Below are 27228 nucleotides of genomic sequence, written 5' to 3' on the forward strand. Positions count from 1 at the left end.
AGGGATGCTAAACCTTAGCACCTATCACACCGGATGTTTGATACTAATTAGGAGTATTAAACATAGTCTAATTAGAAAATTAATTGCACAGATGGAGTTTAATTCGCGAGACGAATCTATTAAGGCTAATTAGTCCATGATTTGACAATGTGGTGCTACAGTAACCATTTGCTAATGATGGATTAATTAGCATTAATAGATTCGTCTCACGAATTAGACTTTATATGCGCAATTAGTTTTGTAATTAGCTCATATTTAGTCCTCCTAATTAGCATCCGAACATCCAATGTGACCTGCTAAAGTTTAGCACCTCGTATCCAAACACCCACTAATTCTTCACTAGATAAACAATAAAAGATAAATGTTTAATCCACATTTCTATAAACTGGTCCCCTGCTTTGTCAGTCAAGCATTGCCAGTGATTAGGGGGCGTTTGGTTCCCTTTGCTTATTTTTAGCACGTGTCACATTAAATGTTTATATAGTAATTAGGAGTATTAAACGTAGACTATTTACAAAACCCATTACATAAGTGGAGGCTAAACGACGAGACGAATCTATTAAGTCTAATTAATCCATCATTAGCAAATGTTTACTGTAGCAACACATTGTCAAATTATGGACTAATTAGGCTTAATAGATTCATCTCGCCGTTTAGCCTCCACTTATGTAATGAGTTTGTAAATAGTCTATGTTTATTACTTCTAATTAGTATCTATAAATTTAATATAACGGGTGCTAAAAATAAGCAACCGGAACCAAAACCAAGGCCAAGCCGGCCTGGCACACGTGGAACGGAGACGAGCTGGCTCATCCATCCATCCATCGGATCCGTTGCCACATCCGCATCGCCAGGGTGACGGGACACGGGAGGATCCCCCTCTTTTCCCCAAAGATCACGGAGGTTTTGTGGGTCGGCCTGCTGCTTTTTCAGTCTGCTGTGCTGGCCAACCAAAGTTTTGACGGCCGATGTGATGCCATGGGGTTGCGGTGGAAACATGCTCGCGACCGGTACGGTGAATATAATTCTGCCAGCTGCGGTTGGCTCGCAGACGGGTCACATGGCCGATGAGCGATGATGGATGGGATGGTGCCCGGCCTTGCGTGCTGTAGCGCGGCGCAGTGGCCGCAGCAACAGCAACAGCCAAACAGCATCAGACGCTGCGGTAGCGGCAGGCGGGGATAGGATTGGGACAGTGGCGACAGTAGCGTGGGAGACTGTGAAAGAGCCAAAAGGGTCGTCCAACTGAAAGCAGCGGCGGGAGGTACGGGACCAGCCGGCCGGAGTGAGCAACAGTGGCCGCTGGATGCGCTGCGGCTAGCACGGGGCGCTCTTCGTCCTCGTCTTCACTCTATCGACTGCACCTTGATTCTTGCCGCGGCAAACGGAGGGATACTCTCCGAATCGATTTTCGTCAAGGAAGCAGCGTCCTCGGCGGCAGTCGCGGCAGCAAACCAAGGGCCACTTTGGCCAGGCTTCTTGCGGTTCCGGCTCCACCTAACACCACCAATGTAGCGTGTGAAGAGCTCTAAGAAGTCGAAGTCGGAGGAATCATAATTTGTAGCTCCACCGGCTCCTCCAGCTGCTATGAGAAGAGAAAAGGAAGAGAATATCAACCCTTACTTCTACAATGATGTGTTAGGTGGGTGTCAGAAGGAACCGGAGCTGCTGAGAGCTTTACCAAACATGACCAAAGCAGACAAAAATATACCCTTTCTTTCAAGATGTAATGAGTAAGGACTTCCTTCTATGAATATTTTTCGATGAATTCCTTCTATGAATTTGATTTAGAAGAAGAAAAAATCACCTGAGGTCTAGAGCAGGTTCCCTCGTGCTTCTCTCTCATCAATTTCACATGTTTTTTTTTGTCGTTAACTTCTTTCTGCAATGTTTTTTTAACACATGTCTGTTAGTTCGTTGTTGGGGGTGCGCCTTAGGAGGCCTAAGGTTAGGGACCCCCTTGTGTGTAAAAGAGGCTTGAAATGGGATCCAAGAGCTTGTTTGTGAGGGTTGGGAAGTAACATCTAGGGATCTCTTTGTAAAGTCTAGGGACCTACTTACAATATTCAACCCCACCAATAGAATTAATATAAACAACCATCTCATCTTCCCTATAAACAGATGCGGCATGAAGCAGAGAACTTTTGCCTACTTGGTTCACTTATTCACTTGGATGATTTTCTCCCTTCCTCTCTCTATTATCCATTCGGGATCTCGGATCCCAACATTAGCACCGAACCATCGCGTGCTGTGTGCTGTGCCGATGATAATGTGTTTCCTCCACCCTTCCTGTTCACGAGTTTCAGACACTCTTTATTTTCTTTCTTTTTCTCACTCAAAAAATTGGTTACGTTTCAAAGTAAGTAGATTACTGCCCCTTAAAATTTTACTAGGCTCTCTTGTTTTAATACTTCCAAGTGATCCATTCGTGTTGCGTGAATCCGCTGATTTGCCAACAAATCGAGCTGACTAATTCGCAAGGTCAACGACGCGCTGCCTTGCCCACCTGTCTGACTGACTGGTTCTCCTGCTGCCTCTACGTGGAGTGCAGTTGTCCATTTGTCCACCCAGCAGTCAGCCAGCTGACCAGTTCAGATGTTCTTCACTGTTTATAAAGTTATTCCAATCGAATCAAGATCCTCAGGAGAGCCAAGTCATAGGCAATCAATCCCCATAGACCCATAGTTGGTGAATTTTTCGAGCTGTTGTCAGGCAACATCCCATAGTAATTTCATCCGTCCGATCTTGGTTGGAGGTGGCTTGCACATGCCAAGTTTTGCATTGTCGTTGAATCCGTGTCATGAGCGAAAGAGTTTCGTGACTCTTCCTGACTCAAGTCGACTCTCCACCACCACTAGCACTCCTCCACCTCACCCTTTACGCTGCCGCCACCTCTTCTCCGACGGGGGGCGTGGGGGGCCAGTTCTCCACCTTCACCTCACCCTCCATTTGCAAGCACGGGGAGAAGCCAAGCGGAAGAGCTCGTCTGCGGTCGTTGTAGCATGTGGGCTCATGTGTCATTGCAGCACTACGGGGGCCTTGGTGATTGAGCGGCAAGTTTGAGCACGAGGCACGTGTGATTGCCGCCATAACGCTCGCACCACCTTCTCTTCCTACGGTAGCAGCCGAGGGTCTGCTCCCCAGAGGCGAAGCACATATCACTCGGCATTCGGGCACCGCCGTGCCTACAATGGGACGTGGTAAATCTGATGCTGGCGGAATGTTCCTAGGAGTTAGGGAAATCTCGACACGACGCATGCCGGAGTCAATGAGATCAGGATCCACGAGTTTAGTTTGTGGCAGCAAGTGCGGAGGTACGGATGGTAGCGATTGATTACGGCTGACCTACAAGAAACTGAAGTGAACGTGGAAACATTAGGCCAACAAACCTCCAACTGAGCTTTAGCATATTTTCCTCCAAACTCAAACTCGCCGAGGGAAAGTTTGAGTTTTTTTCAAAGTTTTATCGAAATTCGAATTTTTTAAGTAGAGATTGAAGTATGTTATGCCCCGTTTGGGTTCAAGGAATTGGAATCTATTTAATGGAGTAGGCTAATTTATGTTGGAATGTGGCATTCCACAACTTTCCAAAGTTTAGATATAAGCCTATCTTAAATTCATGGGGTGGGAGATGGAAATTGATTCTATAGATTATGGTTATTAGATGGAATTCAATTCTTATAGCACGCTCTTAGACTCGCTTCTCTATAGTAGAAGTGCAGCATACAAGTATCTCTCCCATATCACCAACTATAATATACAACTATATTCCACATACAATTATATTAGCTTAATTAATTTGTGTCTAAATTATGATTATTAGGATGGAATTCAATTCCAATGATCCAAACGGGGCCAGAGTAATTCCAAGAGGCTGCTAATCTTACCCAATACCTTTTTTACGAAAAAAAGAAAAAACGAACTCCAACAGTCCACCCAAACCTTCCCCAATTTTTTCGTGATGCTAAAAAACACCCTGCCACCATGTATATTTTAGCGTTGATGTTTCTCCCCCAATTCCGATTCCCGTGCGCGAGCTGCCCTCTCCCCCACGCGAGCACCCTTCCCCCTCGCACAGCGGCGGCGAATGGGAGAGCGGCAGGATGAGGGACGGCAGGCGGTGGTGGGCCGGGGCGGCGTCCGGGTGGCCGGGGCAAGCGCCAGGCGGCGGCGGGGCGAGGCCACCCTCCGCCTTCCTAGAAACCACCCGCTCGCCTCCCACGGCGGGGACGAGGCTGGTTCCCCCGCCTCACCACTCCGAAAGCCCCTCGGTTCCCCACCCGTGCCTGCGATGGCACGACTCGAGGATCCTCTGCTGACTTGCTCGGGCGTTTTTGATCGAGAGAATCCCCTCCTCCTCCTCTGATTGGGCTATTTCGTGGGTCGGGATGGGGCTGCAACAGTCCAAGGAGGAGCTTCTGTACCAGCAGTTCAACTACGGCAACGCCGACGGGATTCAGATCCTTCGAGTGCAGGGCGCGGGCCTTGATATCAGAAACTCAGGATAACAAATTCACACCTTTTATTACCACCTGTTTACGCGGTTAGGAATCCGCCGGCTCACTGCTACGCTGCTATTGTTGGGGGCAAATTGTTCGTGTGCTTGCAGTCGATTGACAAGGAGGGGAAGACACCCCTGATGGCCATCTGCATGCGGCCCAATCAGCAGCAAGGGAGGAGGAGGTGTACGGTGCCGTGCCGACGAGGAAGCGGCTGCTGGTGGATGGTCGATCAGGCGGCGGGTGGTGCAGTAGCTCCACGGCAGTCGACGTCGCCGTGCCGGCTGCGGTGAGGATGATGTGGCGTGTTTTGAAATATTGGGGGTTAATTATTAGCGATCTGCTGTGGGTTGATATATTTTTGGAGAAAATTTTTTTTAGAGGAACCCCCAATACATAGTTTTGGGGAAGAATTTTTTAAGGTACTCTCGGAGTTGCTCTTAGCTGGATGCCTGGGGCTGCTCACCCCTGCCTTGTGTGATGTACACCAATGCTTACAATTTGGAGCCTTGTCATTCTCCTTATGTAACTGCACATATTGTTAGCCTTTTAGGGGATTATGGTGCCTTATATATGAGTGAGTGCAACCACACTCGAACGGTGGACGAGTATAACCACGACACTTTCATTATCTGGGAATTATGGAAGGAAAGGAACACGAAAGTTAAGTTTTTGAGCATCAAGAAGCCTCCCCAGCCGCTGATGTATAAAATAAAAGTGGAAGCCACAACATGGATTATGGCTGGCGCAAAAGACCTAGCCAGACTCTTGGATCGTGAGTTTTTTTCCTTCCGGTTAGCTGGACTGTTATTCTACCTGCTTTATACATGAGATAGGCACCGTCTCGGTGTCCGTTTGTTAAAAAAATATATATGAGTGGAGAGATCTCACCTCAGTTTGCAAAAAAAAAAAAAATGGATCAAAGTACAGTATACATGAATAAGACATAATGTGTTTGTTACCAACGACGCTCACCACTAGTAGCAGCTTTACTAGCAGTTTGAGTACACGAACCATTGACGGTTTCCTACGGAGAAGACGACACCGCGTAAAAAACAGGGCAGAAACACGAGGGAATTGGAGGTCAGCTTGATTGGCAGCATTGCAGCAGTATGACACCAGCCCGTGGCCACGCGTGGTTGAGCGACCACTTCTCTCCTCCTCCTCCCCATAGAAAAACAAATACGAGCAGACGACGTAGGCCATGGTCGCGTAAATTTCCTGCCTACCCGTGCGCGCGCAGGCGCCCTATGCGTGCGTCGTCGTCGTCGAGCGAGAAAGACGAAAGCCGCAGCAGCGGCGGCAGTGGGAAAGGCTGCGCGTCCGAGTCAGAGAGAGGCCAAGATGGCATGGCCCCGTGACGACCCAAATTAAATTCGCACCCACCTGATCTCCCCTCCCCACCTCCATCCTCTAGCCCGCGCCCTTTCTCCTCTCCCGGGCTTCAGGCTTCAGCAGTTCACCTCCTTCACAGTTCTCGCACACACCTCCTTGCCGCGGTTGCTCGGTCCGGCGGCCAGGGCGCGGTTCTTGCTGCTCTTGGCTGGTCGAGGACCTTGTTTAGCGGAGGACAGGTATTCCTTCCTACTTCGACCTTGAACTTCTTGGGGATTCTTGATGCGCCGCCGGCGGTTCTTGTGACCGGAGGCGCAGCGGAGAGGAAGTTGTCAGTTGCGGAGGAAACCGGGGTAATGGAAGGCGAGGCGGCGGCGCGGATACGGTTGGTGCGGTGCCCCAGGTGCGACAAGTTCTTGCCGGAGCTGCCTGCCTACTCCGTCTACATCTGCGGCGGATGCGGCGCCGCTCTCCAAGGTGCGTCTCTGCCCCTATCCTTCCATTTGTTCCCACTGAACGAAGGTATTATTCTGGAACAGAATTTGGTCTCCATTGCCCAGCATCGCAAATGGATTGTCTTTGGCTGACACTTGCAAAGGGGATTTTATCCCAATTCTTTTGCAAATGGGGCGAGACATCGCTGTTTTTTTTATGTCAGTTAGTTTGACTTCAGACCTCGATTTGATTTGTATATATGGTAATGCACGGTAATGAATGTTTACTCCTTTTTTTTTGGAAACTTCTGAATTTTTGAAAGGGAAAAATGCTTTCTTCTCGTATTGCCAAAATGTAAACGTTTGGTTCTTTAAGCAAATGTTTACTCATTTTCTAGGAGCACAATGTAATCTTCTGAAGTTTTCAGGATACTGTTTACTCCATTTATGGAATAGATGCTCCCTGGATTTTTCAGGAAAGGTTAAATCCATTTTTAGGAGCAAATGTAGATTCTTGATTTTCCTAACAGATACGCACTCCATTTTTGTCAAGCAAATGTAAGCTTCAGGTTTTGTTTTCAGGATAACATTTACTACATGTTTTAGAAATAAATGAAACTTCTTAATATTTATCCAAATTATGGTTTGAACTTTCAGGCACAAAGTATACTAAAGTCCTTTGGATTGATTTTTAAGTTGGACAAACCAAGTCTCTATTTTCTGGCACAAAGTATACTAATGTACAAAAGTCTAGCCTGTGCTTTGGTGATGGGGCACTGCTCTGTGCCTCTGTCCCCTCAGGTTATCTGCGGTTATCTTTATGACTTCTTAAATAGATTGCATTGGGCTTAGTATGGAGTTGCCCGGATTAGATCCTCGTTGGATTGCTTCCTTGAAGAAGAAGATGCACAAAGACTCCCATGTCTTTCTTTTTAACTTAATGTTGAATATGACCCATATATTATACGTTAGTTGATTCAGTGATTTTTATATCCAATATACCCTGTCATCAGTGATTAGTTTAAAATCCTAGCTGCCGTTTAGTCTCCGGTTGTACTTTTCAAGGTTGCTTTTGAGGTCAATGTGGAGCCAGAGCAGTGCCTTTGGCGCCAGTGTTTCAGAACCAGTCTTCTATGGCTCATCGTTTTGAGCTCCTTGTTAAATATCTTTTTTTTTTGGGAAAATAACTCCTTGTCAAGTAGGAGTATCACAACATGACAGGGTGGTCATTAGTCTCCCTTTTTTTAACGGCTAATTGAACTGTCATAAAGTGGCAATCCATATCTGAAAATAACGTCATCCTGTGCTGAAAATGTTGCAGCAAAGAAGAAGAGCTCAGCCCAATCTTTACATGACACAGACAATGGAAATGTGAAATACCTTGAAGTGCTGGAGTGTGTTCCAGAGACATCTGCAACAAAACCTGGAGCTAGCACTGCTGATAGGCCAGAAACCAGAAAAATGGCTGATGTACATACCAAACCAGTTTACGGACATCATGATAGCATTGCGACTGGGCCAAGTTCCTCAAATCTGAACACTTCTGTTAGAGATGATGGCAAAGAGGCAAAGTACCGACACATTCGTGATTGGGAGAACAGAGAAATGGGGCAGTCATTGAGAGTAAGAGACATATCCCCGAGGCCTTCAATCAATGGCATTTCACCCAATGGTTATCATGGAGAAGGCCTTGTTGACTATCATTTGAAGCAGAGGTACAGATATTCTACTAGGGAACGCCCCAATGAAAGAAACCTGGATGGTCCAAGCAGAGTCAGGGGACTTGAGAAAGACCGTGCTGAGATTTTGAGGATGCTTGATGAGTTGAGAGACCAGGTGCAGCAATCCTGCGAGGTAACTGACGGGCCAAGTGGAAGTGCACCAATTAGTAGAGCAGCAGATGCCTCAAGTTCATATGGTACTTCTGACCGGCTGAGTCAATTGAGGCATGATGCACCTCAATTGCACCGGAATGGTTCACATCACTCCCCATCCTTGAATGTGCGAAGTCCTAGCGTTCCTCGCGTTTATGCTGCACTGCCTGCACAACAAGATCGTGTTGGATATGCAGAGCCCATTCCGCATGCAAGAGCCTCTAGCTATCCTGCTAGCCTCTATCCATGGAGAAATTTTGAAAATTATTTCTTTGCACAGCATGATCCTGATCCTCTCCTCTCTTGCCGTCATGATGGCTTCTATCACCAAGCTGCTTGTTCTTGCATGCATTGTTGCCACCAAGAATTCATGCCTGTACAGGGAAACCACCTGGGCTTCAATGATCAAAGGGCTCCATATCTTCTGAACAGTTACGGGGTTTATCCTGTGGACAGTCCCTTGTTTGGTCAGCAAAGACACTGCACAAGAGGCACCAATATCTTGTCTCAGAATCACCCGAGGGCCAATGTAAGCAAGAAGCCTGCACAGAGTTGTGAACCGGTTGCAGGTGGTGCCCCTTTCACCATATGCTACAATTGCTACGAAGTGCTTCAGATACCAAAGAATCAATCCTTGTCAGGGAAGGAGTATAAATTGCGATGTGGATCATGCTCACATGCAATTCTAGTCAAGCTTGATGGAAACAGGCTCAATGTATCAGAATTTGCAGTAAGCACACATTTATCTGATGGACAGGAGAATAACATGCGAACCAATGTGCAAACTCCAGATGAGAGGTCTGTTCCAGTTTATCATTTTTCTGATGGGAGCCCTGTGTCTCAAGAAAAAGATCTGCACTCAAATTTGAGCGAGTCAGAGAACAACAATACCCCTCTAGGAACTAATTCTGAGGGTACTTCCCATTCCAGGGATCTTCCTCCTGAAGACAATGTTGTTTCGCAGGTACCAAGCTTACCACATCGCGATCACTGTGAATCATCTCCATCTGAACATTCTGGAGTGGGAAGTAGAAGTACTCATTCTGAACCTGAACCTGAAAAGGTTATACTATTAACTGAGAGTTGCAAGCAGAACTCAGTTAAAAATGTATGTGTATCAAACAAGATGCAATCTCCAGACAATGAGTTTGATGAACCTGAATACATAGAAGATGCATTAAATGTGCGACATGGTACTGGCTGCAGTAGAACAAAGCCCAGTGATTCTTTTCTCACCAATCTAATAAAAAGGAGCTTCAAAATTAATAATGGAATGCGCAATGGAAGAGCAAGGGTGTATGTAAATGGCTTTCCTATCTCTGATCGTGCGGTCAGGAAGGCTGAGAAGCTTGCTGGAGCAATCTGCCCTGGTGATTATTGGTAAATTTCTATTGAGTTATGGCTTTTACATTTAACCTGTTCTTTCCTAACATGAAAAGGAAATATTTCGGATACAAATGTGATCTTGATGTTATTTAACTTAGGTATGACTACCATGCTGGCTTCTGGGGTGTTATGGGGCGTCCTTGCCTTGGCATGATACCTGTATGAGCTAATGTCTTGTATTTTGTTCATTTCTTTATCATGTACTGTGGTGATCAAAGCTCAAAGTGCATATTTTGCTTGTAGCCTTATGTTCCAGAGTTTAATTACCCCATGCCCAAGAACTGCGCTGGTGGAAATACTAGCGTATTTGTTAATGGAAGAGAGCTTCACCAGAGGGATTTGGATTTGCTTGTGACTAGAGGACTCTCTGATTCCCCTGGTAGATCTTATGTAGTAGACAATTCTGGAAAGGTTTCAGATGAAGTATCTGGTGAAGAGCTTTATGGCCTTGGCAAGCTTGCACCAACGTAAGTATCTCTTATTAAGAAATTTTTTGGATTGCTTCATTAATCAAAACTTCTTGCGAGTATGCTATCATATTGTGCTTCCTGCGAATTCTTTTTAAGTCTCTGATGTTGTATATATTGATGTACATCTTGCCTAGTTACCTGAAAAATGTCAATTAAAGGTCCTTAAAGATCTAAGGTTCAGGTGCCTGGTGACCCATTCTTCTACAATGCCTAAAAGACATGCAAGAATCAATATAGTCAAACAACAAAATCTTTCTTGTTAGATGGGTTATGGGTCCCATTCTTAAAAAGGTACCCTAATTCATTTGTCTTTTCTTAGTATTGATCACACTGATCTTTTTCAGCTCAACATGTAGTGCTTGACAACGAACTTTTGCTGTTTAGAAATGATAAGGAAGCATTGTCAAAATCTATATGGTGTCTGTCAGAGAATCCTATATTGCATAGTTGTCAAAGCAAGATTTTCATCTAAAAAATATGAGCAGGTTTCTACAACTGCCTGCAGGCCAACTGGAAATCTTATAAGACTTCTCACAAAAATTAGTTATCTAATCAGAGATTCATGTGCATGGCTTTGTCAAGATGGTTTGGCATCATTGGCTGGTACTCTTAAATCCTGACTGTACATGTTAGTGGGACGGTTGTTTGTTCTAGCTGTTAGACTAATTTATTTATGCTGTCCCACGAACTTCGATATGTGGTGTGCTGGCGTACATGATCCTCATTTCAGAAACAGTCATGCTCCTTAATTTCTTGAATTGCTGTATTGGTTTTGGGCTATGAACCACAGCTCCTTGCTAACTGAAGTGTATTACCCTTGTTCTTTCAATGTGCAGAGTTGAGAAAATGGGGCGTGGATTTGGCATGCGAGTCCCCAGATTCATCCAGTGATAGATCAATACATCACAACTACAATTCTGAACCTCAAGAAGGCAAATCGATGGAAATCTTTCAGGTCTACTGTAGATTACTCAGTTGTGAGGCTAGTTTGTTGTCTCTCTTTTCCCCTTGATTGTATTGATCATAAGCTGAGGCCTAATTCAGTCGTACGGAGGTATTCTTGTAATCTTGTGACACTAGGCAAAAACAATTTGTGCTGACGTATTGATTTTTGATTGCTGGTGGACCTAATTGCTACCCGTCATCACAAAAGGTCCCGGAGTTGGCGCGTTAAAATCCGCCAGCATAGATGCATGCTTTTTCAATTTTCATTGTTGGTAAGGACAAAACATATTTAACTAGTTAAAAACTTTATATTACATATTAGAATATATTTTTGTTATATACTAGAAGACATGTGTTATTGTGTAGGAGTTTCAAAAATTTTAGAAGTCATGTACTATTTTATAAGATTTAAATGATTATAAGCATACTTATTGATATTAATTGATATTTGAACTAAATCTTTCAGATATAAGATATAAAATTTTTTAGAAAAATGATGTTAAGGACAAATATTTCATTTTAGCTCAAATTATGAAAGTAATGAAAGGTTCGCAAAATATATTAGGTGTATTTATCATTTCTATCTAAATTTATCATTTCTATCTAAAAATATCATTTCTATTTGCCACCACCGATGCTCATTTTTGGCAAGCAATCCTCCAAGATGACTTAAGAGCTAAGTTTGTGAAGATATGGCAAGGATCGCTTCGGGATCAATGAGGAATCAAAGAAGATCAAGCAAAGATTTAGAAAGTTATTGAGGATCAATCTCATCCCGAAGCTACCGACGTGCCAGGCCCACATGCATACAAAAATAAGGTTCCAGAACATTGAAGAAGACTTGGTGATGAAGCTGGACGCGATGGGGTAAAAGGAAGCGCCAGGCCGATCAGCCAACCCCTTTCGTTCGCCCGTTCACCTTCCAATTTAACCCACAGGTTCTCCAGACGATAAATACCCCAAAAATTCACCGAGCCCGAGGAGGAATCAACCAAAATCAACGAATAGAGGGACACACACCAGAGAGAGCTGAGGGCCACTGCAAATCTTCGAGGTTGTCGAGGAGATGGCTTAGGCTAGACCCTAGCCGCTATGGTCGTCCCTGTGTGGCGAAGCCATGGTGGAGTTCTGGAGTCGAGCCTTGTGATCATCAAGGCCTATGTACAGACGATGGTGATATCAATCTAATCTTGTATTTACTTTGATCTACTATGATGCATGCTTATTCTCATATGAATAGCTAGCATATGTTCTTAGTAGGAATAGATGTAATCGTGGTGATTAATCTATATCTTGTGGATACATCTTAGTAGTGCGTAGGAAGTCAGTGTGATTACTCTTGTGTGGTGACAGCATGTGGGAGGAAAAGGCTGAACAATTGTGTAATGTTGAGTAGGATCGATGGCGAGTATTGTGGGAGTCATTGAGATAAAGCTTTGGGAAATTAGAGGCATCAACACGCACCTCGCAAGGGCGACCATAAGAAAGTAGGTTGCTTGTAAGCCACCTTTCTAATAGATGACTCTTTATCAAGGTGTTACATAGATTGGTTACCACTTTGGTTGGAACTACAGCAAGAAAACGATAGGCTCATGCTACCCTTGGTTGTGTTACCTCATATATACATGGATGTGGTCTATTTACCCTATCTATAATGCTTATCTCATGATTGGGTTACATTTATATGCAATTCATGCTTCTTGGTAGGATAAGATCTGTTTAGCTAAATAGAGAACCCTAATCAGTTCACTGTTGATGCACGGGTTGATGAACCTTGGATGGAATACTCTAAGAAAAAAGCTACGATAATCCGTGCACTTGTGGTTCACAACTTGGCATGTTAACTGCTATCAACAGACGACCGGTACTAATGCAGCGCGTTAGTACCGGGCGAAAATGCGTCTGGTACTAACACGTTGGACAAATGCTCAGTTTTCCAATAGTGGTAGCGCGCGGAAGAATGAGAAGGAGCGCCTCTCTTATAGGCACCCTGAGACCTTTGAGCATCTAGGTTCATGCAGTTAATTGGGACCATCAAAGGACCGGTTACTAGTAACGGTCAGCCATTCAAGCATCGTCGGTTAGTAGTCACTCAAGTATCGTAGGTTACTAGTCACTAATCGCCATCAACTACTGTCAGTTACTAGTCATCAACCGTGATAAAAAAAACTACAAAACTAGACCAAGCCCAGCCCACACATCACGTCCGGCCGGTCTAGGCCACCGGCCCATTTAATCTAACAATCCCCACCAAATTCCAAGGCACACATTCAGTTCCAATGCTGTTTGATATATCGGCTTTTTTATGGAGACCTTGTTAAGGTTGAACATCCACCTAGAGCATAAGCTACATTTGTCCAAAACTGAACAACGGACTATGCTTTGAATTGCCAGTTTTGTACGAACAAGTTTCACTTAGGTCTTTTACCGATACTAGGCTGCAAAATGCATCCCCTCCGGTTGAAGCATATAAGTCATACTTCTAGGCCTTTCATGAGTCTCTAGGGATTACCCAAGCAGTCAAACTCATATAGGTGTGCTTCTCAAAAGATATTTCTGCAGGTAAACATCTTTGCTTGAAAATAAGCCACTTGGATCACATTAAGGTATTAACCAACCTGCCATGCAGAAAAAGAAGAGAATGCATCTTCAATGGGATGAGTTTGTACAAAAGTATTCTCCTTCTCAGTTAGCCAATAGTTTGTTTCGCCATCCTAATTCACAGGATCTCCGATCAAATAGGACAGCTTACCAATATGACATAACTCTCAATCCCATCTCCCTCGATGCCTCGTCAATCACATTTCGTGAAAAAACCTTTAGTAAACGGATCTGCCAAATTTTTAGCAGGTTGGACATAGTCCAAAGCTATTACTCCAGAGTTTTTCATTTTCCTGACAGAGTTCAACCGTCTTTTCACATGCCTTGATGACTTCATGTTGTCTGCTGAACTGTTTATTACAGTCTGATTATCACAATTCATTAGGATAGCCGGTATCGTTTTCTCAACCACTAGCAAATCCATCAAGAGATCACAAAGCCATTCAGCCTCAACTATGGCGGTATCCAATGCTGTAAGTTCTACTTCAATTGTTGACCTCGTTAAGATGGTCTGCTTGCAAGACTTCCAAGAAATAGTGCCACCTCCAAGTCTGAACACATATCCACTTGTGGCTTTTATCTCATCAGCATCTAATATCAAGTTTAAGTCACTGTAGCCTTCCAATACCTTAGGATACCTAGCATAGTTGATGAGGACATCACCTGCTCGGATACAACCACATTAGCAACTTTTGATTTAAAGGTGAAACAATTCTTTATCATGATTATATTTGATACATTTGATGAATTGATGCTGCATCATGATGTGTTCTCATTCTCATTTTCAGAAATACATACGTGGATCAAAAAGAGTGTTAAACATACATGGAAGGCATGAAGAACCAAAGAAGTTGATTGGAAGATAAGTCCAAGTATTCCCAACGTCCTCCACCAAGCCACCACGTCACTTTTGGTCCAAGGAAAGAAAGAGATCCAATCCAACACGTTTTGGGGCTGGATTCGGACTACATCACTACACCAACTTGCAACGGCCGCCACGACCCCATCCGAACTCCGTTTTGAGTGTTAAGTACTCCTTGCAATCTTTATGAAGTCTATTTTCTTATGGATCTGGACTCAAGTCCATATCTATTCTGAGGCGGCCGCAATGACTGAATTACTACCAAGAGATTTTCTATCCAAAGGTGCTGCGTCGCCTTATTTTGGCCTGATGGGCCGTGTATCAAGTTGGGTCCATTAGGGACACGTCCTAGGGTTGGAGCATCACCCCAACACCCCCTGGTCATTCTCCTAGATATTAATAAGGATTAGAGCCGCTACAAACAGATTGAGTTTTGTTTTTGTTGAAAAATTAGCCATTGCTACTTCCTTGTAAACGCGTGTGTCGATTAGACCATCCCTTCTACTCGATTCAGAATCCCAACTTTGTGGTTTTAGATTATCTTTTCTCTCCATATTTGCAATTGAGTTGCTTGTTCTACTTGTTCTTACTTGTTCCTCGATTGCTTGCAGGAATTACCGTAGTGGTTTGGTTGATCATGCTCCACAAGATCGCGGCGATCATTGGAGGTGGTGTATCGGTTACTAAGGTGCAGCTTGGATGGTTGTAGTTGGGCCGTGAACGTCGTCTTTATCCCCAAATCGAGTTATCCACCTTGTCTAATCGAAAGATCGGGATTCAACCCTAGCGGGTTTATATCAGTCGGCAACCACATGCAACTACATGCGGGGGCGGCCGTCGGCAGGGCCAACAGGCGATACAACGGCATCGACTTCCCAGCCTTCATCTCCACCGGAAGGTTCAGCAACGGCTACAACATCACCGACTATGTCGGTAAGGAAAAAAAATTCGTATTCATATATATAGTATATAATACTGTACATGAATCGCAATGCTAAATTCCATCCGTCCATGCTGCGCTTGTGTAATTAAGATCTTTATGTGGTACTTGCAAAGAGAAGTGATAATAACAAAAGATAACTTAGCAACGCACAATCGGTAAGGAAGCAAAAGTTGTTGCTTCTGCCACAAAGATGAAACAATTAATCACCTTGCTCAGGTGGTATGGTCCATGATTCGTGCGGCATTAGGTTTGTCTCAACCTTGTAGTGTACCCAATATGTTTGGGAGTTGGCTGTGGGGTATTGAAAAGGAACTAAAACCGCTAATTGTGCTAGGAGCACCTGCTACTTGCTAGTCGTTATGGCTATGTAGAAATGATATTATCTTTAGGAATAAACATAACACTTTTCCACTCTAGGTTATCTACTCGATTATACACTGGCTCCGTACATGGGCTATATTACACAAGCCGGCCACACAGGATTTGGTTGCTGCGGCATCGCTACGTTTGGCGCAGGTGGTCAAGGAGTTTTTTACCCTGGCACATGGGTGGCGGTCTAGTCTACCGATTGATTGCCATTGGAGTGTTTGGGTTTTCTTTCTTGTTTCTAGGCTGTGTGCATCCCGCTATGCAGAGGTCGGGAGTATTTCAAGATATGGTATCAACTCAATGTAATACCCTTAAAATTTAATAAAATTTCCTTTATCAAAAAAATATGATGCGCTTGTGTGTGCTGCAGCAAAGAACATTGGTTTCGCGTGTAGTCCTCCTGCCTATCTGTCGCTGGCACCAAACTCCTCCGGCCCTTTGGTTCACACCACTCTCGCCAATGGTATCAGCTATGCTTCCGGAGGAGCTGGGATCCTTGACTCCACTGTAAGTACTTCAACTTGGTGATATCAAACTTATAAAGAAACTTCCTGCACTTTAACTAACAAACCCATCAGTTTTAACTGTTTTTTAATATATGATTTTTCGATCAAGTTATTTAGTTGATGTTTTAAAACAGAGGGAATGATTAACATACACATACACACGTGCACGCATATACATTTGAATTTGGTGGTCAGAGAAATTATGGTGTTACACGCATACGCAGAATGCCGGAAACACAATCCCGTTGTCGAAGCAGGTGCAGTACTTCGGCACCACCAAGGCTAAGATGGTCACCGCGATAGGCCCCCGTGCGGCGAATGCCCTGCTCTCTAGGGCCATCCTCGTCGTCGCCATCGGCAACAATGACATGTTTGACCCCGCGGCTGCAGCAGAGCGGGCGCAGAATAAGTCAGATACTGACCGAAGGAGGGATGTCGCCACGCTCTTACATCAACCTCGTCTCCAACTACTCTTGCACCGTAACGGTACAGTGCAGTAGCCTAGTCATGCACGATTATGCTATAATTTTCTCAAAAAGAACCATGTCATCCATGCCACTCTATCTAGAGAATACTCGGCATTTTCCCCCTTTAGCCCATACCCATATTTTGCAATTCATGAAACTTTTTGTATCACCTTTAGCCCATACCAAAATGATCATTATATCACCTTCAAAATTCATGAAACTTTTTGTAGCATTTGAAATCTTAAAACTAAAATCACCAAAATAGGTTACATTGAAGAATTCTGATTTTTAGGGCACACAAATACTTTTCAAAAATTGTAGAAAAATACCTAATATTCCTATTGTGGGATGAAGTAATTTCAAAAATTAGTTTATGTTATAAGTTACAAAGAGAACTTTGTAAGTTCATTAAGAAAAATATAATTTTAAAGTTCTTCCACAAAAATGATTTTATAAAATAACTTCAAAATTTCTTACTACCTCCATCCTAAAATATAGCTACTTCTAGCATTCAAATTTTGTCCCATAATATAGCTATTTTTGAGTTCTCAAGTGGGTTATTTGGCATGAGAGGTCTAAAATACCCTCCATGAATGCAAAACAATTATGGCATGCAAGCCTGCAACTAACTAAATTGGAAAGATATAATTATCCTATTAATTAGCACATGAAAACTAATGAAGGGTAATATGGACTTTTATTCTACATCCTTAATCTGTTTGAAAAACTCTATAAGTAGCTATATTCTGGAACCGAGGGAGTAGTAACTTATGATACAAAATAATTTTTAAATTACTTCACCCCATGATAGGTACATTAGGAATTTTCCACAATTTTGGAAAGTAATGGTGTTCCCGAAAAATTGGGATAATCTTCAAAAGTACCCTATTTTGGTGAATTTTAGTTTTAATTTTTTAAATGGTACATATGTATTACTGCAAAGTAGTTTTATGAATTTTGAAAATGATTTGAATGTCATTTTGGTCGAGAAAAGATGGGAGAGAATCCACATATTACTATAGTTAAATGACATATTGGATGGAAATGTCTAATAAACAATCAAAGTTCTACCCAGCATCAAATAAGGATGCTAAACTTTTTCAATGTCAAATAAGAAAGCCTCCATTTTTCTATTGTCAAATAGGGAATTTTCTCATAACTTAGTTGTTACTTCCCTTTTAACTAATTTGATACGTTTTGTACAATTCAACTAGGTAATTACTTATCCAATGCATAAGCTTAGGAGCATACATTATCTAGAATACAAAGTGCAATAACCTACTACATGCATCTAGATATGAGCATTACCCCTATTGGCCCACATTTGATTAGCCTATTCATCTCTAATAGTAGCCCATGCTGCATTGTCATCCATAGCAACCCCATGCCCATAACCAGTGTTGGGCTCCTAAGTGGGCTCAAGAGGAATAACCTCATCAATACCATACCCAAGTATCCAATTGTATAAAATACAACATGCAAGGACCAACTTGACTTGTGTCTTGAATGGATGAAATGGTTTGTTGTCAATATGCGGAATCAATTTTTTAAAGTCCCAAATACCCTCCCAATTGTTACACGCTTGAATGCCTCAAATTGAACAACTTTCTTGGATTGGTTGGATAGTTTCTACCACCAAACTCATTAAGATGATATCTAGTGCCTCGGCATGCATATCCAGCGTCTACTAGGTAGAATTTTCCTAGAAAAAGTATACAAGTGCATTAGTCCTATAGTTATGCAGTTTGTGACTTTATTTATCTACCCATGCTATGTTAATTACCTTATGGGACACTTGACCCATAATCCTGCTATAGTGCATCAGCGAGAATAGCAGTGTCATGTGCTGACCCCTCCCAACCAGCCAAGACATATGTGAATTTTAAATCAAAGTCCACTAGCACATTTTGAGTTGTGCAGTGTTTCCTACCCCTAAATGTTGCTTGTATCTTGGCTGGCACTCTAGCATAGATATGAGTTCCATCTATTACCCCAACACATTGAACCCAATAAAATAGGTTACATGACATGCACCCAAGTATGCAACAGTTATTGTTACCACAACGACTTAGCAATTACCTTAAAATATGGATACCATCTTGAGCAGTTTCTAATCTTAAATGGTGTCTTAGTTGAAGGAGCCTTAATAAGTTCATGCCTAAATTCCCCAATAGCATATAACACTTCTTTAAAATATCTACTCATTGTCTCAACTGACCTCCTCCAAGATTGGTGTATAACTCTAAACCGCTGGTTATGCCCAACAACGTGAAGAAACATTGCAACTTGTTCTTCTACGCTGCTATATATGTTGTCTCTAAGTAAATTTCTTTCCCTAAGCACATTGCATAGGTGGAGAAAAGGGGCTCTCCTCGTGCGAAGCATATTTACACACTCAACATCATTGCAGTTATAAATTTTATCCAAGTTCTTTTACCCTTCCTTATCCATTGCACTCATTGGGGCATAAGTTATTTGAGGGGGTGAGCATTGCCGCAGTCTAAGCCTACTTAATAGGAATGCATACATAGTAGCAATGATAGCAGCAGCATGAACAACAAGCATGCCTCTCTGGTCTTCCAAAGCTATCTAAAAAATGAATCCTAAGTGGTTAGATAGGAATGAGCATAACTGATAGGTAACAACATGGACAAGTATACTCAAATTTAACCAAAAAAACATCATTAGCATGGATAAGTATGCTCAAATTTAATATAAAACATCATTAGCATGGACAAGTGTGCTCAGATTTAACATAAAAGCATCATTAGCATGGGATAAGTATGCTCAGATTTCACATAAAACATCATTAGCATGGACAAGTGTGCTCAAATTTAACATGAAAACATCATTAGCATGGGACAAGTATGCTCATATTTCACATTATTTACATCATTAGCATGGACAATATGCTTAGGTAAGTTCCATCCAGAGCATCGCAAGAATCAGAGGAAAACAACAATATCACTTTCTTCACATAAGTAGCATCCAGAGCACCGCAAAATCATTCAATCACAATCACAAGATTCGGTCAGAGAAGTGAGAGGGAGGGGGTCAATTGTAGCGAACATGGCCTCCTTAAGCCATAGTTTGTGATTTTGGTGATTGAGTGACAACATAGCCATTAGGACTAATGCTTTGTCTAGCATGTACCTTGTAGGTTTTCTAGGTCCCAAGAATGCAAACCAAATCATGGCAAGGTTCAAATGATGATATTCTTGACTTTCAAATCATGGTATTCGAGTATCCAAGCTATGGTATTTAAGTGACTAAGCCATGATATCTAGGATTATTCTATGGTATTGATATTGAAGCATCCAAATGATAGAGAAAATCCAGAGAGAATAATTCTAGACCATCCAAGTGGATGGCGCGAAAATGGGGCGGTAACCGGAATTCTTCCCACGTGCATGCGCGCATCCATTTTCGTCGCCCGCGCGCTCGCCCGCGAGCTCGCTGTCGCACCGCTAGCTCCTGCCTCCGCAGAAATGAGGGTTCGAGCGTATCTGGGTGAAAGTAATAGAGATTGCGTGGAATAATAGATTGATTAGGGTATACAACATGTACAGACATATAGACAGCCCTTGGTGGGGTTTATAGAAACACAACCGACCAAGGGATAAGACTGCCCATCCTAATCCATCTAGGGCACGGCAGAGAGCCGGCCTGGACCTGGCACACAGCCAGGGCCCATGTACACGCACAGCACATACACATCTTCTAACACGCCCCCGCAGTCTGATCGTCGGCAACTTAAACGTTCGGACTGGACCTGAACTCCGTGAACACTAAAGAAGGCAGGCCTTTGAAAATGTCGGCGTACTGAGAGCTCCTCGGAACATGAAGAACACGGACATCACCAGTAGCAACGCGCTCACGAATAAAGTGTAGATCAATCTCCACGTGTTTTGTGCGTTGATGCTGAACGGGGTTCAAAGACATGTAGACAGTGCTGATGTTATCACAATAAATCAAGGCGGTGCGATGCGGAGGAACATGCAGCTCAACTAGAAGTTGACGCAACCAGGAGGCCTCGGCAACGGCATTGGCAACCGCTTGATACTCAGCCTCAGCACTCAAGCGAGAGACTGCAGTCTATCGCTTTGAAGACTAGGAGACCAAGTTATCGCCCAAAAATACTGCATACCCGGAAGTACTTCCGGGTGTCTGGGCAACCAGCCCAATCAGCGTCGGAGTAAACCAGCAAATCCGACTGAGTAGAGGGCTGGAGATGCAAACCCAAGTGAAGAGTGCCATGAATATACCACAGAATGCGCTTCAAAGCGGCAAGATGTGGCTCACGAGGATCATGCATGTGTAGACAAACCTGCTGAACCGCATAAGCAATGTTGGGGCGAGTGAAGGTGAGATACTGTAGAGCACCAGCAAGGCTCTGAAAATCAGTCCTATTGACAAGCGGGGCACCGTCAGTAGCAGACAGCTTCAGATTTGTATCAACCGGTGTGGAACAAGGCTTGCAATCAGTCATACCAGCATGCTCCAGAATCTCCAACATAAACTAGTGCTGAGATAGAAGAAGACCATCACCAGACCGCTGAACATGCATACCCAGAAAATGATGAAGTTCACCAAGATCCTTCATCGAAAACTCCCGCTGTAAGGCATCAATAGTGCGATGAAGAAGAGGTGTCGAAGATGCGTGAGGACTATATCATCCACATAAAGGAGAAGATAGACCATGTCATCGCCGCGGTGGTACACAAACAAGAAAGTGTTGGTCTTGGCTTCCACAAAGCCAAGTTGTAGCAGGTGAGAGGCAAAGCGATTGTACCAAGCACGAGGAGCCTGCTTAAGTCCATACAAAGAGCGATTCAGCCGACAAAAATGATCAGGACGGGTGGAATCCTCAAAACTAGTAGGCTGAGCACAGTAGGCTGTCTCTGAAAGCGTCCCGTGAAGAAAAGCATTCTTCACATACAACTGATGAATCGGCTAATGACAAGAGAGAGCCAGGGATAGCATTGTACGGATGGTGGTTGGCTTGACGAGAACTGAAAGTCTCAGAAAAATTAATCGTGGGTCACTAAGTGAACCTGCGAAGCACCCATCACGCTTTGTAGTGCTCCAGAGAACTGTCGGCATGAAACTTGTGCTTGAAAACCCACTTTCCAGTAACAACATTGGCCCGAGAAGGACGTGGTACAAGATCCCATGTGTGATTGGCCAGCAGCGCGTCGAACTCCTCCTGCATGGTCCGGCACCCATTGGGATCAGTGAGAGCGCCCCGGTAAGTGCGAGGCACTAGGGACAGCTGGGAGGAATGAAAAGGTGTTGGCAGATGAAATCCCAGCTTCAGCGTGTCGTCACAGGGTGTTGATTGGCGACGGGACGCACGGGAACTGCAGCGCGAGGAAGAACGGCCGGAGCAGGAGGCTGCGCGGGGGGAGAACCGTGGGCGCATGCCTGACCAGTCAAAGCGCTTGCCGGTGCGGTCGGGGTGCTCGTCTGACCGATCGGAGAGCTTGTCGGTGCGGTCGGGGCATTCGCCCAACCGAGCGGAGCGCTCGCCGGTATGGTCGGGGCGCTCGCTCAACCGATTGGACTGGTCAGGGCCGCACCTGCGCATGGCGCGGTCATGGTCGGAGCAGTTGGGAGTGTTGCGGTCGCGATCAGGGCCGCACCGGTTGCGGTCGGAGCCATCAACGATGGCGTGGCCCTAGCAGGTTCTGGCGATGTGGCAAGCTACCGCAACGAAGAAGCCGCCGCAAGAGGATGTGCGGGAGAAGCCACAGCAGACGCTGCAAGAACCGCACGTGGCTGTGCGGGAACACCTGAGGCGTCGGGGGGCGCACGTGGCAGTGCGGGGGCGCCGGGAGGCGCAGCTGCACATGGCTGTGCGAGGATTGCGGGTGTAGCCGAGCCGCCAAAAGCAGAAGCCGAAGGTGCGCTGGAAGTCCTGTAGGCAACAGAGATGGTGCCGAGCCAATAGGGGGCAGCACAACATCAGAAGTCTCCAACAAAAAATCAAATTCCTCGTTAGCTAGGGGCGGTTGCTGCTGAGAAAAGGGAAAGGTAGTCTCATGAAACATGACATGGCAAGAGATGATGACCCGGTTGGACAAGAGATCAAGGCAACGATATTCCTTATGATGAGCAGAATAGTCAAGAAAAATGCACAGGGTGGAGCGAGGAGCGAATTTGTGTGGCGCAGTAGCGGAAAGATTCGGATAGCAAGTGCAACCAAAACCCCAGAGATGGTCATAACACGGTGAGATGCAAAATAGACCCATGTGCGGCGTGGAGGAGCTAAGGGTTTTTGTGGGTAGAATATTCAGTAAATGTGTGGCAGTGTGCAGAGACTCAACCCAATAAGAGGGAGGCATACTAGCCTAAAAAAGAAGGGAGCGGACAACATTGTTGACGCTCTAAGTTGTGCGCTCGGCCCGGCCATTCTGGGGAGATGTATAAGGGTAGGACATGCGAAGATGAACCCCGTGCGTGAGGAAGAAGGTGCGTGTGCTGGAGTTATTGAACTCGCGGCCGTTGTCACACTGAACAGCCTTCACAGTGGCACCAAACTGAGTACGCACAAAAGAGAAAAAGTTAGCCAGAGTCACAAAAGTGTCAGATTTGAGACATAAAGGGAACGTCCACAAATAATGAGAACAGTCATCAACAATGAGCAAATAGTATTTATAACCAGACACACTAGGAATAGGAGACGTCCACAAATCGTAGTGAATAAGATCAAAATTACTAGACGCTCTAGAAGCAGATGACTGAAAAGGGAGGCGAGTGTGCCACCCTAACTGACACGCATGACAGATGGTATGAATGTCCTTATTACAAAAAGAAATAACCGAAGCGACTTTGGACAAAACTTCATGGCTGGGATGTCCAAGACGGCAATGCCACACAGAGGAGGTGGAGACAATAGCGAGAGTGTGGGCAGCAGGAAACCGCAGGGGATAGAGTGGCCCAGAGCTATTGCACCTGACGATCAGCCTCCAAGACGCCAGATCCTTCACAGAGCAGCCAACAGGATCAAATTCAATAGAATAATTGTTATCAGAAGTAAACTAGCGAAAAGAAATAAGGTTCTTAATAAGTTTAGGTGAAACTAGAACATTGTTAAGGGACAAGGAACCTGGAAAATGAGCTACGCCAATAGCCATGACAGGAAGCAAGGAACCATCACCGACAACAATTGATGAAGCAAAGAGATATCGCGGATGAGAAAAATGTGAAAGAGTACCAGCGTCTGAAGTCATGTGTGAGGTGGCACCTGAATCAAGATACCAGTCGTTCATCTGCGGCTGGTTGAGGGTCATGGTGCTGAACGTCAAGATGACGGACTGCTGATCCCAGGAGGAGGGCAGGCCTGTCATGGGATTGTAGAACCCCGAGGGCACCTGTGGCGCCTGCTGCCCTAGGTAGGGCGTCTGCTGCCCCATAAGGGGGGCCTAAAGGCTCTGGAGCTGCGCCTACTGCTGCTGAGCGTACAACGTGTGCTGCTGGGCAAGGAGACTCTGCTGCTAAAACACCAGTGGGGGCGCGGCTGGACGTGAAGGAACGGCAACCCACTGCCGAGGGCTCGGGTACATCTAAATTGTACCAGACCAAGGGTTCCAGAAGGAGGGTCAGGGACTGCCGGACTTCTGGGTGGTGCCGACGACACGGACCTGGGTGCTAGCAGTAGGGGCCTTGCTGCTGTTGCCACTGCCCCTATCCCGCTTCTGCTTGGAGGAGGGCCCCCCTTGCCGTTCCCGAAGCCGGAACGCCTAGCAGACTGGTGGGGAGGCGCAGAGCGGTGAGAGGAGGAGCTAGTGTTAATGTCGGTGAGCAGCGTCGTGGACAGAGTCGAGGAAGGAGGCGCCATCGTGAGCTCCTCGAGAAGCAGATCATCGCGGGCCTCCAGGAAGGAGCGAAGAGGACGAGAGAGCCGGATGTCGCGGTCAACGGCGGCGAACTTCTCGTTGAGCCCGCGGATGATGTTGAGGACGAGGGTGCGGTCGGAGACTTGCTCGCCGAGATCACCGCGGGTGTCCGCCATGCTCTTGAAGTGGCGGCAGTAGTCCGTAATGGACAAGTCACCCTGGATGAAGTTTCGAAACTTGGCGTCGAGGTAGAGGGCCCGTATCTCCCGATTACCAAGAAAATGCGCCTCAATGGTGAGCCAGGTGGCGCGGGCGGTAGCGCCACACTCGTCGCGATCCATGATGACGTCGACGAGGTTGTTGGCAATGCTGTCGTAGAGCCAAGACTGGATGAAGCAGTCCATCCGGCCCCAATCAGGAGAAGCCAAGGCGGGAATGTCACGGAGAACGTGATCCTGCAGCGAGTACTTGCCGAGAGTGGGGAGAAACTACTCACGCCACCATGAGTAGTTGTCGGCAGCGGTGTCGAGGATGACGGGGATGAGGCACCGAATGTACTGCACGGCGACGGCTTGGGCATGCAGGTTGAGGACGGCGGCGACCTCGAGGAGCATCATGGCCTAGTGAGCGTTGGGCGCCTGATCGGAGAGGTTGGAGAGGTCATGCAGGTTGAGGACGGCTGCGTCCTCCTCATCGGAGTCAGTCGGGGCGCCCTTGCGCTCCTAGGTGGCGCGCGCTAAGGCCTCACAAAGGCGGGCATCATGCTCCGGCATGGCAGCAGCGGCCTCAGCCTCAGCCGTGATGGTGCGGGCGAGGGCGGCGGCGCGGGCGGCACGGTGCTGAGCGGCGGCGACGGCGCGGCACTAAGCGGCAGCGGCGGCACTAGCATCAGCCGCGCGCTTGGCGGCCTCGGCAGCAGCGGTGTCAGCCGCGGCGGTGGAGGACTCGGGCGGCAGAGTGCCAGCCATGGAGAAAAGCGGCGATAGAGAGTTGGCGTGGGAGCAGCACCGCAGGCAGGCGCGCTGAGAGCAGCGCCTGCAGAGGCATGCTGGGAGCTGCGCTAGCGGAGGCGTGCTGGAGCGGCGACGGCAGCATGCTAGGATGCGGAAGGTAAGGAATTGGGAATAACCTGGACTCGTGATACCATGAAAGCAATAGAGATTGTGTGGAATAATAGATTGATTAAGGTATACAACATGTACAAATATATAGGCAGCCCTTGGTGAGATTTATAGAAACACAACCGACCAAGGGATAAGACTGCCCATTCTAATCCATCTAGGGCACGGCAGGAATTCGGCCTGGACCTAGCGCACAGCCAGGATCCATGTACACGCACAGCACATACAGCACATATACATCTAACAGTGGGGAGCCAGGCTCGGGGTGCCTCCTTGCATGTAGTGGGCTAGGCCCGCTTGCTAGGCTAGGCAACCAATCAACCCAGCCTTGCATCCAGGGAGCCAGGCTCGTCCTGCGTGTGGCCAACCAATCACTCCCTTGCTGATCGAAGGACATGCTCTATGTCAACCTCGTCTCCAACTACTCTTCCACCGTACCGGTAAAGTACAGTGGCTTAGTCATGCACGATTATGTTTTAATTTTCTCAAAAAGAACCATGTCATCCATGCCACTCTATCTCGAGAACACTAGGCATATTTCCCCTTTAGCCCATACCCATATTTTGCAATTTGCACCCTCCAATAATGGTCAAGGTGCCTTCTTCTTTCTCTGGTTTTCTTCATCACTCCGGTAGCATTATCCCCTTTTGATGGAATATTGGCTTAATTACGCATGCAGGAGCTGTACTCGATGGGCGCAAGGAAGTTCGCCCTCATCAACGTTGGCCTGCAAGGCTGCGTGCCGGGGCGTGGGTGCTCAGCCCGACGGGCGAGTGCTGGGACAGCCTCAACCAGCTCGGCGGCGGCTTCAACGACGCCCTCCGGTCCCGGCTCGCTGGCCTCGCCCCGATGCTGCCGGGTGTCGTCTACTCCCTTGCCGACCTCCTCGGCTTCACGCGGGACACCTTGGCTGACCCGCGGGCATCGGGGAACACCAACATTGTCGGCGCGTGCTGCGGCAGCGGGTGGCTGAGCACGGAGGCGGGGTGCTTTCCCAACACGCTCTGCACCGACGGCGATCAACATGTCTTCAAGGATCGCGTGCGCTTCTCCCAGTGGACAGCTTTTCTCATCACCCAGGCGTTCTACAATGGGCCGGCAAAGCGGGTGTTTGGTTATTTAGGAGGTCCTAAAATTCCTATCACATCGAATATTTAGATACTAATTAGAAGTATTAAACATAGACTAATTACAAAACCAATTACATAGATGAAGACTAATTTGCGAGACGAATCTATAAAGCCTAATTAGCCCATTATTTGACAATGTGATGTTACAGTAATCATTTGCTAATGATTGATTAATTAGGCTTAATAGATTCGTATTGTGAATTAGCCTCCATCTGTGTAATTAGTTTTATAATTAGCTCATAGTTAGTCCTCGTAATTAGCATCCGAATATTCGATGTGGTACGAACTAGACTTTACTCCATGGAACCAAACACCCTCAAAGTACACCACTCCCATCAACTTCATGCAACGGGCCCAGTCCAGTAACCACGAAACCGCGCATTAGTAGTTTGAGACTTTGAGCAGATGTGATGAGACAGCAGGCCACTTGAAATGGAGAATCAAATCA

At 45.8% G+C, this 27228-nt stretch overlaps 1 protein-coding gene and 1 pseudogene across 1 annotated transcript; both read left to right on the forward strand.

Annotated features, from left to right (window-relative positions):
- The first annotated feature begins 5733 nt into the window (after positions 1 to 5733).
- Positions 5734 to 11174, forward strand: LOC101753661. Its single transcript, XM_004965440.3, has 5 exons — positions 5734 to 6311; positions 7590 to 9522; positions 9627 to 9687; positions 9772 to 9995; positions 10835 to 11174. The coding sequence occupies exons 1-5, from the start codon at positions 6191 to 6193 to the stop codon at positions 10887 to 10889; spliced, it is 2394 nt and encodes a 797-aa protein (XP_004965497.1). The 5' UTR covers positions 5734 to 6190; the 3' UTR covers positions 10890 to 11174.
- A 4044-nt stretch (positions 11175 to 15218) lies between these two features.
- LOC101762579 lies at positions 15219 to 27165 on the forward strand (annotated as a pseudogene).
- Positions 27166 to 27228: the final 63 nt, after the last annotated feature.

This window comes from Setaria italica, chromosome IV (assembly GCF_000263155.2).
Source record: "Setaria italica strain Yugu1 chromosome IV, Setaria_italica_v2.0, whole genome shotgun sequence".
Lineage (NCBI taxonomy): Eukaryota > Viridiplantae > Streptophyta > Magnoliopsida > Poales > Poaceae > Setaria > Setaria italica.